The following is a 17,019-nucleotide window of genomic DNA, read 5'->3' as shown; positions in this document are numbered from 1 at the left end:
GCCCCCATGGAGCAGGAGGAGCCCTGCGTGGTGGAGCTCCATGACTCGGACGAGGCAGGCATGGTGCGGAGGGTCTACATCGGTGAGGAGGGGGGCGCAGAGCCCCGGGGGCAGAAAAGAGCCCCGCGGGAGTGGAAAAGAGTCCTGGGGGGGGAGGTTCCCAGCCCCCTCCCTAGCCTCTCTGTGGCCTACAGCTGATGATGGCATCGTGAGCGACTGTGAGGATGAGGTGCTGCCGCATGAGATCATCCAGACCGTCATCCCCCACAGCCCCCTGGCCTCCAAGGGCAAGAGGCGGGGGGCGGGGGGGGGGCGGGGGGCTGGCGCCGGCTCAGCGGCAGGGGGCTACGGCGAGGAGGAGCAGGAGGGCAGCGGGGGGCGGCTGCGGGGGGGGCGGCAGCGCCCCTTTATCTGCAACGAGTGCGGGAAGAGCTTCAGCCACTGGTCCAAGCTGCTGCGGCACCAGCGGACTCACACCGGGGAGCGGCCGAGCACATGCGGGGAGTGTGGGAAGAGCTTCAGCCAGAACTCGCACCTGGTGCAGCACCGCCGCACGCACACCGGGGAGAAGCCGTACCGCTGCGGGGACTGCGGGAAGAGCTTCAGCTGGAGCTCCAACCTGATCCAGCACCAGCGCATCCACACCGGGGAGAAGCCCTACACCTGCGGGCAGTGCGGGAAGAGCTTCACGCAGAGCAAGAACCTCATCAAGCACCAGCGCACCCACTCAGGCGCCCGGCCCCACCGCTGCGGGCAGTGCGGCCGCGGCTTCGCCCAGAGTACCAACCTGCTGAAGCACCAGCGGGTGCACGCTGCCCGCAGCCAGCCCCCGGCCTGCCCCGAGTGCGGGCAGAGCTGCCGTGACGGCGCCGAGCTGGAGCGGCACCGGGCGCAGGCACACGGCCACGAGCCCTACATCTGTGTGGAGTGCGGGGAGAGCTTCGCCAAGAGCGCCACGCTCAACCGCCACAAGCGCGTGCACAAGCCGCTCTTCGTGCGCTGAGCCAGGGTGCGGGCGGGCGGGCAGATGGACGGACTGCGCTGCCCATGCCGCGGGGCTCAGGCCCACGACGCCCTTGGCGAAGGGCTGGAGCCCACAGTTGTACATAGCGCAGGGCCGGGAGGAGGCAAGGGCAGAAGCCGCCACCGGGGTGAGGGGCCGGGGCACGGCTGTAGAATAAAGTACTTCTGTTGGGGGAAGGCGGCTGAGTTTTGTTGAGCTGGGGGGGCTCCGCCACGTCCTCACCCCTGTGTAAGAGAGGTGGAGGGGCCGGGGCAGTTTCTCGGTTGCTTTTGGGGGCGCTCCCCCCAGCCCCACGGTTCAAGAAGCACCAGGCAGCGCTGGGGGTGTTCCCACATCTCAATTTATTCCACACGCTGGCAGCGAGGGGCTGCCTACAAAAAGGGGAAGGGTTGGGGCATTGGCGAGGCGAGGAGCATGGGGAGGGGACACACTGCAGTCTGTGCCCCCGGCCCAGCAATGATGCAGAGGAAGGCAGCCCCCCGAGGCCGAAGGCTACGCCTTGGTGGTGGCACCCTGCGCTGCCCCCAGGGCCGTGAGCTGCTGGATCTTCTGGCTCATCATCTCCACCACGGCTGCGGGAAGAGGAGGCACCGGGGCAGTGAGGGGGCTGCCAGGGGGGCCCCAGGTGCTGAGCCATGGCGGCGCTGGCCCTTACCCTGCTTCATGGCGTGCTTCTCCTGCAGCGCCGGCTGGATCTTCTCCATCTGCTTGGTCAGGAAGTCGATCTTCCGCTTGAAAAAGTCTCGGGCATCATCTGCCGTCTGAGCGGATAAAGGGCAACAGCGGCCTCGGGGCGCTGAGATCCTGCACGCCGCAGCCGGAGGCAGCCCCGTTCATCACCTGCCGCCAAAAGGCGGCTGCTCCGGGGCCAAGCCCGTGCTCTGCGCACACCAGCGCAGCCCCCAGGGGCGTGCAAAGGTGCTGAGCACCCCGCTGGGAGCCCCGTTGCCCTTCCGGGGCTCAGAAATCAGCCTGCTTGCGCCATGGGGAAGCAGCAGCCCCAACGGCCCCAACCCAATGGCCGTTGGTGCAAACAGGCACGGGAGCAGTTCCCCAATTGCCAAACCGCCCTGTGGCACTCCCGGCGCTCACCCCTCACCTTCTCCACGTAGTAGCCGGTTCCAACATCGATCAGGACACGCTCGACGTCCGAGAGCTTCCCAGGAACGTACATCTGGCGGGGGCGGTCAGGGAAAGCAGGGGACCAGGATGGTTACGCACCTCCCAGAGCAAAGCCCCGAGCCAGGGCAGAGCCGGGGCGCTGGCAGCACCGCGCCATGCCACCAGCGCAGGTTTGTGCTGGATCAACAGCACTGAGGGATGGAACCGACGGCCCTAAAGACCCCCGGGGTGTTAATGGTGTGGGGTCAGCAAAGGATACGGAGCTGGTGAGCGGCACCAGCAGGTCCTTCCCTGTGGGAGAGCAAGCAGAGACATGTGAGCACCAGGGCAAGGGGAGCCCCGAAGGACAGAGGTTGCTGCCTCTGTGCCCCAGGTGACTTTGAGCGAGATACAGAGCTGGTGAAGCCAGGAGGGAGGAAATCGGCCCCTCGGGGTCCCACTTGCCTTCGTTGCTTTTGTTGAGGACATTGAGGCAGTCCTTGGCTTCCACATACTTGGTCTGCACCACCTTGAGCTGGGCGATGGAGGACGAGAGGAACTCCACCTCCTGGGAGAGAGCGCGCGGCCCGGCCGCGGGGGGATGGCTGGAGGGGACCCGAGGGCCGGAGGGGGCCCTCGTGGGGCTGGGTCCGCAGGGTCCCTTCCGGAGCTGGTTTTTGGGAACGGCCCCAAACCAGCCACGGGAGATCAGAGGGCGAGCCCTGGAGCCCAAGAGGGATGGGCACAGGGGGAGCAGGAGGGGAACGGCCTCGTCCCGGGGAGGGCACCAAAGTGGGGGCTGTCCCCAGCCGTGCCCCCTGCGGAAACGGGACTGGGGGACGTCGGGCGTGAAGCACCCGGCTGCGCAGCTCCTGTGGGCGAGCCGGCCCCACGCATCCTCCCTGGGCCCCACAGCCCAGCCTGGCCCCACACACCTCCTCCCAGGCTCACACACTCCCCGTAAGCCCCACAGCCCCCCTTGTGCCCCACAGATTCCTCCAGGCCCCCACAGCCCCCCTGGGGCCGCAAAAGTCCCCCCCCAAACCTCCAGGCCCAGCCTCGCCCCACACACCTCCCCCCAGGCCCCCACATTCCTCCCGGGCCCCACAACCCCTCCTGGCCCCCCCCCCAGCCCCCTTTGTGCCCCTCAAGCCCCCCCCGGCCCCACCTGGTCGAGCTGCCCCTTGAGCACCTCCAGCTGCGGCAGGCTCAGCTCCGCCACGTTCACGGCCTGCGCCATCTTGGGCCCGGCCGCGCCTCCCCGCCCCGCAGCGCCCCCCGGCGGCCGGAGGACCCCCGGGACCCCCCCCGCGCCCCCCAAGTTTCGGGGACCCGCAAAGGCAGCAGGGGCCGGGGGGGGGTAGCAGAGGGGGGACTGTGCCGGGTCCCAGAAAGAGGGGGAGTCCAGGGGGCAGCACCCCATTGCCCCCCCAAAGGAAAGAAGTTGCCGCCCCCCAGGAGGGGGCACCCAAAGGTGCAGCCCCCCAGGAGCGGAGGCTGAATCCTCACTGCAGAGGGAGCTCCTCTGAGCCATGGGGGGCACACCAAGTAGCCCCCCCCCAACTGTTTGAGGGAGGCCCGGGGTCTCCCTCACAAACCAAGGGTGAAAGGGGGGGCTCTGAGACACCTCTGGCAGCAGGGGACCCCTCAGAAAAGTAAGGGTCCAGTTGTGGGACAGGGGACAAAGGGGACTGGAGAAGAGGGGAGGCCTCAATGGTCCCTACACCCTGGAAGGAAGCTGTGGGGAGCTAGGGTCGGCCTTCTTCTTAAGGACCAGAGGGAATGGCCTCAAGCTGTGCTAGGGGAGGTTCAGGTCGGAAATTAGGAGATGTTTCTTCGCAGAAAGAGTGGTCAGGCGTTGGGAGGGGTTGCCCAGGGAGGCGGTGGAGTCACCGTCCCTGGGGGTGTTCAGGAAGTGCATGGAGGTGGTGCTACGGGATAGGAGTTAGGATGGAGTAGCTTAATGGGGAGTAGTGGCGCGAGGAGGATGGCTGGACTCGAGAAGCCCATCGGTCCTTTCCCACCTCATGCTTTTGTGAGTCCGTGATACAAGCGTACACCACCCACGTTCAAGGGGAACAGCTTTATTACCTCAGAACATAAAACCCAGCGGAATTAAAATAAATTAAAAGAGTAGGAAAGCCCCCAGCTGCCTCCCCAGGGCAAGGGGTACGCCAGGGGGTGACAGGGGGTGTCACTGCAGACACACGGGCAGGCCGTACGCGACAGGGGCGGCCCCGATGAGGTGCTTGAGGCGGGGGGCTTGGCGTGCCTGGGCCACGTAGTGCAGGAGGGGGGCACCGGTGCCTGCCCGCAGCCAGCCCTGCAGCAGCGCCTCGGCATAGCGGTCGATGTCACGGTCGGTCACGTCCCACAGGTTCCCCAGGACAAGGGGGCTGGGAGAAAAAAGGGTGTTAAGGCCAGCAGAGCTGGGTGCCACGCCCCGCCCCCCCCCCCCCCCCCCCGTCGCCTCTCCAGCACCAGATCAGTCAGATGAGAGTGATCGGGGTTGAGAGGAGGACAAGGAGAATTCTTACTGCTTACCAGCACAGGAAAAAGCCAGGGGAGGGGGGCAATAAAAAGCAGCGAGGGGGGAGTGGGGCAAAAAAGAGGCAAGAAGGGAATGGGGCAAAGACTCCATCTGCCCCCCAAAAGCCACCCCCCCCTTCTCCTCGCCTCACCAGCCGGCCAGGATGTACTTGAGGATGATACCAGAGCCCTCGAGGCGGCCGCGCACAGCCAGTGCGGCACTGCTGCAGCCGAAGAGCAGGGCCACAGCGCTGCAGTCCAGCCGGGCGATGGCCGTCCCATCCAGCAGGCGGGCGCCCGCCCCGTGCCCCGCATAGCTGCCAGGAACAAGAGCAGGGTGAGCAGGGTGAGCACGATGGCATGGCCCAGCACTGTCACGGGCACTCACATGTAGAGGTCGTGCTCCAGCAGCGCTGCCTGCATCTGCTCCTGGCTGGGGATGGCTCCTGTGACTCCACTCCAGCCCTGCTCGCTGCAGGAGAGGAGGTGAGAAGTCATAGAAAGGGGGGAGCGGACATGGACTCCCCCCCCTCTTCCCCACTCTGTGCGTCCCAATTGCTCCTCACCTCTCAAACCAGCTCCGGAAGCGCTCTTCGGTGCTCGGGAGGTTGTTCTGGGGGTTGAGGATGTAGAAGGTCCTGGTGGGGTTGATGCCACGGCACAGCACAGAGCCTGCCTGCTGGGGGGGGGGAGAAGGAAGGAAAAAAAAAAAAAAAAAAATCACAAGTCAGCCCCAGCCCAGCACCAGCCTCGAGGGGTCCCAAGCCCCACGCAGAGCCAGGGTCCCCCCCTTCCACTCACCCTCTGTGCCAGGCTGTAGCTGAGGAGGAAGTGCAGGGACGGGAGGCGGGTGACGGGCAGGGTGCGCAGGCACGCCATGCTCTCCCAGGGCAGCTTCTGCAGGTGCTGCAGGGGGAAGAGGAGGAGGAGGAAGGAGAGGAAGGCGTGAGTGACGCAGCGAACGTCCGAGCTGAGGGAGAAGCGGCAGGGGCAGGCTCTCACTTTATCCAGCACAAGGACAAGGGAGCCGCCAGGCGCCTGGGGGCAGCTCCTCCGCTTCTCCAGAGCCTCTTGCAGGAGGAGCTGCGCTTTGCAGGGCTGCGCCGGGCACAGCCCCACGGCCAGGGCTCGCACGTCAGCAGGGGCGAGGAGGGGAGCAGCGTTCAGCACGACCTGCGGCAAGGGGCAGGCGTGAGCGGAGGCAGAGCTCCCCCCATGCCCTGCCCCAGCCCGGGGAGCTCAGCACCTTGAGCAGCGCCAGGTCCAAGCCCCGCCAGCCGCAGGGATGGAGCTGGGCAAAGAGGTGGGCGGCTTCCTCAGCCAGGGCGGGCTCCTGACTGGTGGGGAGCAGCGCTCCCTTCCAGCAGCCCAGCACCTCCGTCTCCAGGGTCTCGATGAGGCTCTGCGAGAGATGACAGAATCACAGGGGGGTCCAAGTGTCACCCCCAGGTGTGGGGGGCACCGGGTGCCTCTCGCCTACCTTCATCCTGCGGTCCAGCTCGGAGCGGCACAGCCACCAGTCTCGCTTGTTGGTGCAGCTGCTGGTTTCCTTCTGCTCCTTCTGGATGGTGTCGAAGTCGCTCAGCACCGAGCTCAGCGGGGCCTGGGGGAGGAAGGGAGCCGTGATTCCAGCCCCGGGCTCGTCCTGGCTGCTCCACTCCTAGCCCTTCCCTCACCTTGGTGAGCGCAGTCGGGATGCGGACAGTGATGGGAGTGCTGCCCCTCTCCAACCGCGTCAGCAGCAGCGTGTCCTCCACGGAGGAGAGCTGGATGCTCACAAGGGTCAACACGCAGACAGTCACTCCTGAAAAAGTCACTCCCAGACCTTCAGGAGAGGCCAAGGCATCAGGCAGCACCCTCCGGGGCTCTGTTTGGATCAGCCCTCACCTGCAGGGATCTGCTGCAGCTTCTCTCTGAAGCCGTTGAGCTCCTGGGGCCCCAGACCCGTGGGACTGAAGCCAAAGAGGTTCTGGAGCTTGGCGAGGTGGTGAACGCGCGAGGGAGCGTCCTCCTGCAGGGAGAGCCCTCGGAGCTGCTCAGCCGCGTCTGCCGCCGACTTCTTCAGTTTGCTACAGCGGGAGAGGCGGTTGTGGGGGGGGAACGTTGCTCCAAACCAACCCCTCCAGGGCTCTGGGTTTGGCTGAGCCCCTTCGCCTTCTCAGCAAGGCTCCAGCAGGGAGGCGTGGGACCTACTGAAGCTTCCTGTGGACGATGCTGAGCAGCTGATGGCGCATGGTGACGGAGACCGACTCGGACAGCAGATAGGCGGTGGAGATGGGGTCCTGGTCACCCGTGGCCAGAGCCAGGAGCTGACAGAGCTGGCTGTAGAGCGTGCCAGGCGGGCAGTGACTGATGCAGTTGAAGGCAGCTTTCAGGAACCCGCAGGCAGTGTCCAGCAAGGAAACATCTGGAGGGGGCAAAGCAACACCACTAGGATCAGGCAGCGAGCCCGCGGCCACCTTGGCTCTCCCTCTGCTGCTTTCCCCTCCACTTGTAGGGTGTTTGCCCTTTAAGGACATGCTTTGGCAGAGGTGCCCCCAGCTTTGCTGTTTGCCTCTTCCCACGCCGCGGTTCCCCGCTCCCGAGACGTGTCCCCGCACTCCCTCACCTCCCACAGCCAGCAGGGCAGTGGAGAGGGCATCAAGGCACAGGGGGTTCCCGCTGCCCGGCCACCACCCTGCCGGGACATGCTCAGTGGCCTCGCGCCGCAGCACCTCGTGCTCCCCGTCCGCAGCCTCCTGCCTGCGCCTGGGCGGCTGGATGCTGCCTGTGGGGAGAGACGGAGCTGTTTGGTCCCCGGGGCTGGGGACAGCGGTGACTACATGACAGCTCGGGGCGCTTGAAGGCTCCCAGTGAGTCCCCATTCCACAGCTCACCTGCGGCTCCCTCTTCTTCCTTGGAGGCTCGCAAGAGCTCGAAGCTGATGTCAAGCTCCTCATCTGCCTTCTCCTCCTCGATGGCTCTCAGAAGCTCCCGCTCCTCCTTGGCTCTCCTGCCTGGAGCCCTGCGGGTCACCCGCTGCCTCTTCTCCTCTGTGCCCGCAGCCCTGCGCCCTCTCTGGGGCTGGGCGCTGCTGCTGCTGTCCTCTGAGGAGCTCAGCTGGGAGCCCTCCATCCCCGAGAGTTTGGGGAGCAGAGCTCTCCGGCAGACGGATGCTGACTGCAGCGTCCTGCGGCTGGGACCCAGGGTTCTGCCGGTTGCTGGGGTCAGCCCCAATTTAGGATCCTCGGTGTCGCTGTCGTCACTGAACATCACCTGCAGCAGCGGGACGTGGACGTGGCGGGGCTGCAGCTGCCTCTCGGGGCCGCCTCGCCTCCCTCCCCACTTACCGGCAGGCGAGACTTCGCCTTCCTGCGGGCTTTGGGTGCTTTCAGGAGCTGGGACTTGCTGAGCGGCGGCGAGGAGTCGCTGAACACAGTGAAGGGAGCCCTGGGGTGCAGGGCAGCTGCAGCCCCCCAGCCCCATGCCTTGGCAGGGGCACAGACCTGGTGCGGGGTGCGGGGCACTGCCGCTGGCCGGATCACGATGGGGGGGCACCTCGGCACCGGAGTCGCCCGAAGCAAAGATGTTGTTGGCACCCGCCGCGGCCGGGGGCTTCGCTCTCTGGTTCTTCGCTCTGGCTTTGGGCATGGGGGCTGCTGCAGCCCTCCGGGCATGGGCCCTGGCGGGGGGACAGGCTTTGTGGCACGGGGTGCAAGGCGCCACTGCCAGCTCAGCCTCGGAGTCACTGAGCACGAAGGCTTGGTTGGCATCCACCACAGCTGGGAGCTTTGCTCTCCGGGTCTTCGTCGCTTTGGGCTTGGGCAGCGAGGACGCTGCCGGCGCCGCCTTGCTCCTGCCCCTCTGGGGCTGAGCCTTCTCCGTCTTGAGCATGGCTGCTGGCACGTTGGGCTCGGTGGGACTCGGGGGGAGCGGCTGCCAAGCCCAAGGGGTGGCGAAGATAGCGGCCACGGATCCGCTGTGCTTGGTGGCCAGGCAGCAAACGGCAGCCACGGCTTTGGCAAGCAGGAGGCTGGCCCTGGAGACCTCGAGGCTGGGCAGGTGGGGTCTGCAGGACGCCACAAAGGACAAACCGGCCTCCAGCTGCTCCGGCAGCTCCTCCTGGGGCCGGGGGCTGGCCAGGCTGTGAAGGGCCAGCGCGGCGTAGCCAGTGGCCACCAGGTCATCCAGCAGCTCCAGCACAGGCACATCCCCGCCTCTGCCCAGCTTGTCCTGCAGCAGGGTGGCGAAGCGAGCGGCCACGGCGCCACAGCGCCGCAGGGTGGCCAGGATCAGGCCCAGCCCCTCGGCCGCACTGCCCGCTGCCAGCTCGCCCTGGGCGCAGGCGAGCAGCCAGCGGAGGCAAAGGGTCGAGAGGGCCAGGTCGGAGCAAAGGGAGCAGGGGCAGGCAGCGGGGTGGGCGAGGAAGGCCAGCCTCCTCCTCGGCTTGGGTTTCAGCTGCGGCGAGGAGCTGAGCGCGGCCGCCTTCTCCAGCCCGCTCACCATGGCCACGAACTCCAGCGCAGGGCCCTTCAGGAAGCCCTCGTCCTCCCCGGGGGGCTCAGAGCTGGGGTCCTGCTGCCTCCTGCCCTCCGGTCTGCCCTTCCTAGGCAGGATCCTCATGGGGCCTTGCTGTTTCTCAGCGGTGTCGAACTCTGCAGGCAGAGCAGTTTGGGAAGGAATGCGGGCAGCCAGCACCACAGCTTCTGCTTCCCAGGAGGGTCCCGGCTGCGGCTCCACCAGCACGGCCGGGGGCTCACCCTGCTCCCAGTCCCGCTCCCAGCCTGGAGCCGGGACTCACCAGTGCTGGACTCCAGCAGGAACAGCGCCTGCTGCAGGTCCGCGTGGCTCAGCTCCAGGTCGCTCTGCTGCAGCTCCAGCTGCGCCTTCAGCACCAGAAAGGAAACGCACCTGGGAAGGGGGGAAGACAGCCCTCAGAGACCACCTGCTGCCACAGCTCCAGCACCGTGCACCAGGGAACGAGCTCATGGGTGAGCTGGCAAGGACACCGCCACCAGGCGCCCCCTGGGGCCACCAGGCACCCCCTTGCCCTGGGACCTCCTGGCAACCCCACCAGGCACCCCCAGGCACCCCACCCCCCCAGGGCCACCAGGCACCCCGACAGCCCCCCTGGGGCCACCAGGACACTTCCCACCCCGAGGCCACCAGGACACCACCCCCCCCAGGGCCACCAGGCAGCCCCCCGGGGCCAGGACCAGTGCCATGGCCACCCCCCACCCCCACCCCCCGCACGATCACTCACCACCGGCTTGCCTGCAGCCTCGTGGCCAGCCTGACGGCCTCCAGGCAGAAGGCTTTGGCCCTGCACACCACCTCGGCGCGGCCGAGCAGGGCCACCAGGCACTCCGTGCAGCCCAGCACCTCAGCCAGCACCTGCCACTTCTGCAGCACGTTGTCCCCTGCGCCGCAGGACAGGGCTGGTGACCAGCGCTGCTCCCCCCTGGGGGGGATGCGCCCACGTCCTCCCACCCGCGGCACCGGTGCCTCACCGCAATCCATGAACTGCGCCTCCGCCGCCGGCTTCTGGGCGCCCAGCACGTCGCTGCCCACCAGGAGGAGGATGATGCTGCGGAAAAGCTTGTAGGCTTCGGCCAGAGCTGTCTCAGGAGTCTTCCACCCTGCACCAGGACGGCCGTGAGTGTCGGGGCTGACCCCCCGGCACCCACCTCCAGCCCCAAAACGGGGCTGTTTCGGGGGACAGCCGCGTTTCCGCAGGGCTTTGCCCGCACACAAGGAGGGTTTCCAGCGCCCCAGCGGCTCACCCTGCACAGAGACACGCTGCCTGAGCTCTGGCGAGAGGCGGGCAGGCGGCAGGCTGAGGTAGACGGCGGTGAGCTGCAGGACGTGGGCTCGGAGCATGTACCACACCTTGGCCACCTTCTGCAGAGCCGGGTTCTGGAGCACCTCCAGCAGGAGGACAAGGCCCTCCTCAATCTGCAGGAGGCAGCAGAGAGGGGAAAAAGGAGGCACCAGTCACCGCGTGGAGCATCTCCAGGGCTAAAGTGGGTGCAGGCCGCCAGTGAGAGGTTGCAGACAGAGCCGCTAAGGTCTCCTCTTGCCCCCTAACGCCACACACGAGGCAGAAAAGGGTTTCTGGGGAAACCCACCTGGTTGCTGGCGCAGCACAGCTGGCTGCGGAGCATCAGGCAGGTTTGCTGCAGCAACAGGTAGGAATCGCTGCCGCTGTCGGCTTTCTGCAAGCAGGACTCTGTCTCCTCCAGGAAGAGCTGGAAGCCAACAAGCCTGTGAGGGCTGGGGCTACGGGGACAAGCTGAGCTGCCCTCCCTCCCTGCTGCTCCCCTATGGGCCTTGCCTCGGCGTAGCTGTGGCACTCGAGCTGGAGGAGCAGTTTGGTGACCTGGCAGAGGGCACTGGCCATGCCCAGGCTGTCCCCAAGCGCGCCGCACAGGGCTCGGACCAGCAGGTAGCTCTCCATGGCTTGCAGAGGCTGGGGGTGAGAAAAACCCATGGGTGTGTCGAGGGATGATGCTGGGGGCAGGCCACTGCCCCCCCTTGGCAGCCCCAGCAGTGCTACCTTGGCCATCAGCCTGTAGAGAGACGCTGTGATGAGCAGGGAGGCCACGGTCTGCTCAGGGCTGCGCACAGCTGGGACACCCTCGGAGACCAGGAGCTGCTTCCACAAGGCCAAGGCTTCGTCCAGGCTCTTGGACTGGGCTGAGGGCATGGCACGGGGCTGAGCCGCTTGGCAGCGGCACCAGGACACAGCCAGGCGTGCCAGCAGGCATCTCCCGGCCGGCGCTTCCCTCCCCACACCTCCCCCATTGCCCTCCCCCCCCTTCCTTGGGAAGGGTGTCCTGGTTTCAGTTAGGACAGAGTTAATTTTCCTCCCAGTAGCTGGCAGGGTGCTATGTTTTGAGTTAGGATGAGAAGAGCGCTGATAACATGCTGGTGTTTTAATTGCTGCAGAGCAGTGCTTACACCAAGCCAAGGACTTTTCAGCTTCTCGCTCTGTCCTGCCAGCGGGCAGGCTGGGGGTGCAGCAGGAGCTGGGGGGGACGGACCCAGGACAGCTGACCCAAACTGGCCAGAGGGGTATTCCATACCATCTGGGGTCATGCTGAACGATTATAGGGGCAGCTAGACAGGGTGGGGGGCCGGCTGTTCAGGGATAGGCTGGGCATCGGTCCACGGGTGGTGAGCAATTGCATTGTGCATCACTTGTTTGTACACATTATTTTCAGTATTATCATCACTATTATTATTTTCCTTTCTTTCTGTGCTAATACAATGTCTTTATCTCAACTCACAAGCTTTCATTTCTTTCTAATTCTCTCCTCTCTCTCTGGGATGGTGGAGGGAGGGTGAGCAAACGGCTGTGTGGTGTTTAGCTGCCGACCGGGTTAAACCACAGAGGGGAACCCTGCTCCCACCCCAAAACCGGGTGCTCTGGAGGAGCCTTTTCTGCAGCGCCAACAGCCCGAACCCACCGCGCTCACCCGACTCTGTCGCCAGGTTGAAGGAAATGCCGTCGTACAGGACCTTCTCCTGCAGCCCCGCCTCGTAGTTGAGGTCATTGGGCTCGAAGTCATCCAGGTTCTTCTGCCCCTGAGCCTTGGCTCTCTGCTCCCTCGCTATGCCCTGCGGCAGGGTAAAGGCAGCAGTGACATTTGGGGAGCACTGCGGGACCCCCAGGATGACCCCAGCAGCTGCGGGGTCACGTCTCCCCACGCACCTCCTCCAGCTTGGACTCCAGTGTGCAGATGTAGAGCCAGAGCAGAGCCTGTGCCCGGTCATCGAGGAGCTGATCCTGGTTCTGGGCGCTCCTGGGCACCGCCTCCAACAGCCGCAAGGCTTCGCGCACCGAGTCCAGTGCGGAGCTGTCAGAGAAAGGGGTTAAAACACAGCCTTCCACCCCAAAACGCACCTTAAGAGGAGGAGCGGACATCACCAGCACCCAAACCAGCCAGGGCGATGTGACCCCGAACCCTTAAACCTAGCTGAGGGCCCTCGAGAGCCCCCCAGGGGCCTGCAGGGACGGACGACAGGCTCGCAGGCATGGCAGCGCACTCACCAGTCCGTCTGCCGGGCGTAGTTGTGGTAGCACAAGACCTGTGCCAGCTCCATTAAGCCGACGGCGCGCTCGTGCAGGCGGCCGCTCTCCTCCGAGCAGATCTCCAGCAGGTCACAGAGGACATTGTAGCGCTCCTGCCCCGTGTCGGCACGAACGGCCTTGTACGCCTTCAGCTCTGCGAAGAGCACGGCCACCAAGGTCCCCGCGTCCGGGTAGCGCCCCTCCAAGCCTTCCTTCAGGGTCCTGGTGGAGCGGGGGGGCCGCGTGGGGGCTCCGCACAGAGCCCGGCTCGGCAATACGGCTTCGTGAGAACCCCCTGAGGCACCCCCAGGCGTGGGGCAGCGCCAGGCTTCCCTCACCTCAGCCGCAGCTCCTCAGTTCCATGCTTCACGGCGTCGGTTTTCACTCGGACCCAGAGAGAGATGGGCTCGGCCAGCAGCTCCACGAGGCGGCCCCGCAGCGCCGCCAGCCACTGCACAGCAGAGGCCAGGGCACTCTCCAGCCGGCCCTGCTTTCGGTAGCTTTCCACCTGCAGCCTGAAGCATCTGTGCAGCTGCAGAGAGAGCGCGGAGGAGCGGCTTCGGTGCCCTGCCTGCCTGCCGAGCTGCAGCCTCTTCCCCTCCCGGGGGAAGCCAGCCGCTCCCCAGCCTCTCCTTCGCTCCCCCAGGCCACAGCTCAAAGCCTTTGGCCCCCTTTGGGCTGAGAAGGTCAGGACACCGCTCACCCTTTCGTGGGGGACCTCCGAGTATTTGTAAGCATCCGTCATCTCCAGCGTCTGGCAGAAGAACTCAGAGACGGAGCTGGCCTCCTCGTGAAGGTTCTGGTTGTAGAAGATGTAGGCCAGCTTAAATGTGCATGATGCTGTTGCAGGGAAGAGAGAAACATTAAAGATGTGCTGCAAATTCAACATCCCCCATCCTCCTCATCCCAGCCAGGCACTGCAGGTGGCCGAGGAGCCCACCCCTGATTGGTGCCCCCCAAAACGCTCCCAGGGGCGCAAAGAGGGGCCAGCAGTGAGCTGCGTGAGCATGCTCGCCCCAGGCAGCCAGGTGTGGGGACACTGACCGGTGACATCGAGGTACTTTGCTCGCTCGGCGTCGGGGAGCCCCTCCAGCGCCTCCAGCATCCGCGCCACGGTGCCCCGGCAGCCTGATGTCAGCCGCTCCAGCCCTGGCCACCCGGCTGCCTGCAGGGGACACGGTGGCTGTTGGGGACTGCAGAAGCACCCCTGGGGTGGCTCGAGCAGCCCCTGGAGCTCCCCCAGGGACTGGCACCGCTGCTTCTGGTACCTGGGAGCACTGGAAGGCGTCGTACGCCACGCTGGTGAAGAGCTGGAGGCTGTGGTAGAGCAGCTGCTTCAGTGCTAGCCTCTGCCTCGCGCCGTCGGGGGGAACCTGCAGAATGCAGGAGGTGACTGCGCGGCCACCAGTGAGATTACAGCCCCCGCCCCGGCCACTCCAATTAGCGGGAGAGCCCTCATTAGGCGCTAGCCCTACTCCCAAAGCCTCACCCTCTGCAGCAGCTGGCCGAGGACATGGCAGTGCCCCTCCACAAAGGCGTAGAGGCCGAGCACGTCCTCGCGGCCCAGGGGCTGCCGTGGGCTCCTCTTGGTGTGCTCGCCCAGGGCCAACACCACAAGCTGGCAGCCCTCAGCCAGCAGCCGCAGGAGACGCTCCGAGGCCTCGGCTGCGCCGCCCAGCGCCGCTGCCGCCTGCGAGAGATGGGGCCCTGCCGGCCTCGAGCCCTCGGCCAGCGCCCGGCTCAGCCTCACCGCAGCCTCCAGGAGGCCCAGGGGCTTGCCCAGCGGCACCCCGGAGCCGCCCAAGAAGCGGCGGGCATCCTCCGCCGCCTCCTCCGCCTCGCCGTAGCAGCCGCTCCTGCAGAGCTGCCGGCACTGCTCCAACGCCAGCTCGAAGAAGCAGAAGGCCTGCGGCAGGCTGGGGGGCCATGGCGTGTCCCGGCGCAGGGTGAGGAGGCAGCCCCCGAGCTGCTGGCCCAGCAAGGCCGAGGGTGGCACGCGGGGAGCTTCGGAGAGTGTGGCGGCGGCCGCCTGGCGCGCCGTCTGCGAGGTGAAGAAGGGCGGCTCCAGCGGCAGCAGGGCGCCCTCCTCCTCATCCTCCAGCAGCAGGAGGAAGCGCAGGGCCCGCAGGCGGCCCCCCAGGCCGTCCGCCCCGTTCCACAGCACGACAAAGCCGCTGCGGGCGATGGCAGCGAAGTCAGTGCGGGATGAGCGGCTGGGCTGGGGGGCGCGCAGGCGGGCGAGGAGGAGCTCGGCCGCTCGCTCGCGGGCAGCACCGCAGCCCCCGGCAGCCGCGTTGCGCAGCAGGTGGTAGAGGATCTTCTCCAGGTAGAGGGGGGATGGTGGGGGGGTGGCTGAGGCCACGTAGCCCCCGCAGGCCACCTCAGCCAGCCCCAGCAGGCTGGTGGCATGCTCGGGGCAGCCCCCTGGCTCCCCCCCCAGCTCACCCAGGCGCTGCACGCAGGCTCGCAGGATTCGGTCGCACACTGTGCTCTGCGCAGCGTCCGGCGGCCCCGGGGGGCGGGAGAGGCTTTGCTGGAGGGAGGGGAGATGGAAAGAGAGTTTTGGCCCCCCAGCAGCAGGTCCCAGCCCTCGTGCAGTGCTGGGCCCCCCCCCCCAACTCACCGACAGCTCCGCCAGCAGCACCTCAGTGCCCTCCCTGCTGGCGGTGCGCGCCACAAAATCAGCGCCCCGGAGGTGCTTCATGGCAGCCCTGGGGGGCAGCGGGGGGGGGGGGGGGTGAGGTGGGCTGGGAGGGTAAGGGGGTGCTGGGGGGCCTGGTGCTCACAGCCCCACCCCCCCGGGTTTACATCCCTGCCACAGCCCCTGCTGCTTGGGGGCAGCTCCCAGAACTGCTCCGCAGCCCCCTCAGTGCTCAGAGCGCCCCCCAAACCCCCTCCCCAGCTCCCCCCTCAGGCCTCAGGGCCCCCAACCCCCCCGGGTCTGCTCACATACCCCCCACCAGGCCTCAACCCCTACACCCCTCTAGAGCCCCGAAGACCCCCCCGGTTCCTAGAGGCCCCCCCAGCCCCACCTCAGAGCCCCCTCCCAAGCCAGAAGGGCTGTCCCCGGGCCCACCTCTCGGCCTCCCCCAGGACCTGCAGGGCCCCACCAGGCCCTGGCGCCCGCCCCTCAGCCCCCCCCTTAGGCCCTGCAGGACCCCCCCCAACCCCTCATACCCCCCCGCCGGCCCTGCAGTGCCCCCCCTCCTGCCCCTCAGCCCCCCAAGGGGCCTACAGAGACCCCCCTGCCCCTCAGCCGCCCCCCAGGCTCTGCAGGCCCCCCCCGGCCCCTCAGGACACCCTCAAGCCCCCCCGCCCCGACCTTACAGCCCCCAGCCCCGATGCCCCCCTCCGAGGCCCTGCAGGCCCCCCCCGGGCCCCTCAGCCCGAGCCCCCCGCACCCCCTCACCCGCGCTGCCGCTTCCCGTAGGCACGGGCGCGGTCTCCGCCGCGCGCCCCGTTCAAATAGCCGCGCCGCAGCCAATCAGGACGGGCCGCCCCGCGCGGGGCACGCCGGGACTTGTAGTCCTCGCACGGCTCCGCGCATGCGCACGGCGGGGGGCGGTGCGTGTAATGGGAGGAGGGAATATGGGGACCCCGTGTAAGGGGGGGGGCAAGTTGGGACCCCCTGTAACGTGGGGTGGGGGTTTGTAAGGACTCTGTGTAAGCGGGGCGGGGGGCGTGTAGGGACCCTGTGTAACTGGGGGGACAAGTTGGGACCCCATGCACAGGGGGGGCAGGTAAGGACTCCCTGCAATGGGGGGGTCCTGAGCGCAGGGAGGGAACGCGATACAAAAAAAAATAAGTGGGGGTGTGGGAATAAACCTGTTGTTTTTGCAGAGTTACATTGTTTAGAGGGAAGGAAGGTGGCATGGAGATGTGCTTGCAGCGGTACGGGAGCTTAGCAGAGCTTGTAAAACGCAGACAACCAGAATCCTTAGAGCAACTCGGCAAAAAACACGGTGTCAAGTCAAGTCAGGTAAGTGAAAAAACATTACCACTTCAAAGAGTAAAAAGCCAAATGAAATTTGAAAAGTAACAGGCCCGCAACTGAAGGCCATGCATTGTCTGTGAAGCACCAGATAGGTTGTGAACCTGGAGTATCCCATGTCCTGGTTTCAGTTAGGACAGAGTTAATTTTCCTCCCAGTAGCTGGCAGGGTGCTATGTTTTGAGTTAGGATGAGAAGAGCGCTGATAACATGCTGGTGTTTTAATTGCTGCAGAGCAGTGCTTACACCAAGCCAAGGACTTTTCAGCTTCTCGCTCTGTCCTGCCAGCGGGCAGGCTGGGGGTGCAGCAGGAGCTGGGGGG

The 17,019-nt window shown here is 66.4% G+C and overlaps 3 protein-coding genes across 3 annotated transcripts; 1 reads left to right on the top strand and 2 right to left on the bottom strand.

The window, feature by feature from the left end:
- Positions 1-6: 6 nt before the first annotated feature.
- LOC118261560 (zinc finger protein 22-like) lies at positions 7-1,200 on the top strand. The gene is made up of 2 exons (XM_035572442.1): positions 7-82; positions 195-1,200. Exons 1-2 carry the CDS (start codon positions 7-9, stop codon positions 1,001-1,003), a joined length of 885 nt encoding a protein of 294 aa, XP_035428335.1. The 3' UTR covers positions 1,004-1,200.
- Positions 1,201-1,342: 142 nt separating this feature from the next.
- On the bottom strand, positions 1,343-3,412 carry PFDN5 (prefoldin subunit 5). Its single transcript, XM_035572440.1, has 6 exons — positions 3,294-3,412; positions 2,591-2,693; positions 2,406-2,437; positions 2,124-2,198; positions 1,680-1,785; positions 1,343-1,596 (listed from the first exon to the last, which is right to left on the bottom strand). The coding sequence occupies exons 1-6, from the start codon at positions 3,363-3,365 to the stop codon at positions 1,517-1,519; spliced, it is 468 nt and encodes a 155-aa protein (XP_035428333.1). The 5' UTR covers positions 3,366-3,412; the 3' UTR covers positions 1,343-1,516.
- Positions 3,413-4,211: 799 nt separating this feature from the next.
- ESPL1 (extra spindle pole bodies like 1, separase) lies at positions 4,212-16,153 on the bottom strand. The gene is given in 32 exon segments (XM_035572446.2): positions 4,212-4,521; positions 4,807-4,971; positions 5,043-5,126; positions 5,221-5,333; positions 5,456-5,560; positions 5,657-5,827; positions 5,901-6,056; positions 6,135-6,257; positions 6,331-6,458; positions 6,542-6,723; positions 6,848-7,061; positions 7,263-7,421; positions 7,531-7,909; positions 7,984-8,187; positions 8,189-9,288; positions 9,435-9,544; positions 9,897-10,053; positions 10,144-10,272; positions 10,417-10,588; positions 10,762-10,881; positions 10,968-11,102; positions 11,190-11,329; positions 12,112-12,253; positions 12,348-12,492; positions 12,687-12,929; positions 13,046-13,239; positions 13,411-13,547; positions 13,752-13,872; positions 13,976-14,080; positions 14,197-15,240; positions 15,331-15,418; positions 16,117-16,153. Coding segments are annotated over 31 exon segments (6,660 nt in total). The 5' UTR covers positions 15,412-15,418; positions 16,117-16,153; the 3' UTR covers positions 4,212-4,319.
- Between the last annotated feature and the right edge of the window lie 866 nt (positions 16,154-17,019).

This window comes from Cygnus atratus, unplaced genomic scaffold, assembly GCF_013377495.2.
Source record: "Cygnus atratus isolate AKBS03 ecotype Queensland, Australia unplaced genomic scaffold, CAtr_DNAZoo_HiC_assembly HiC_scaffold_167, whole genome shotgun sequence".
NCBI classification, from domain to species: Eukaryota; Metazoa; Chordata; class Aves; order Anseriformes; family Anatidae; genus Cygnus; species Cygnus atratus.
Note: the sequence above shows the minus strand (reverse complement) of the source record. Positions and strands in the feature narration are given on the sequence as shown.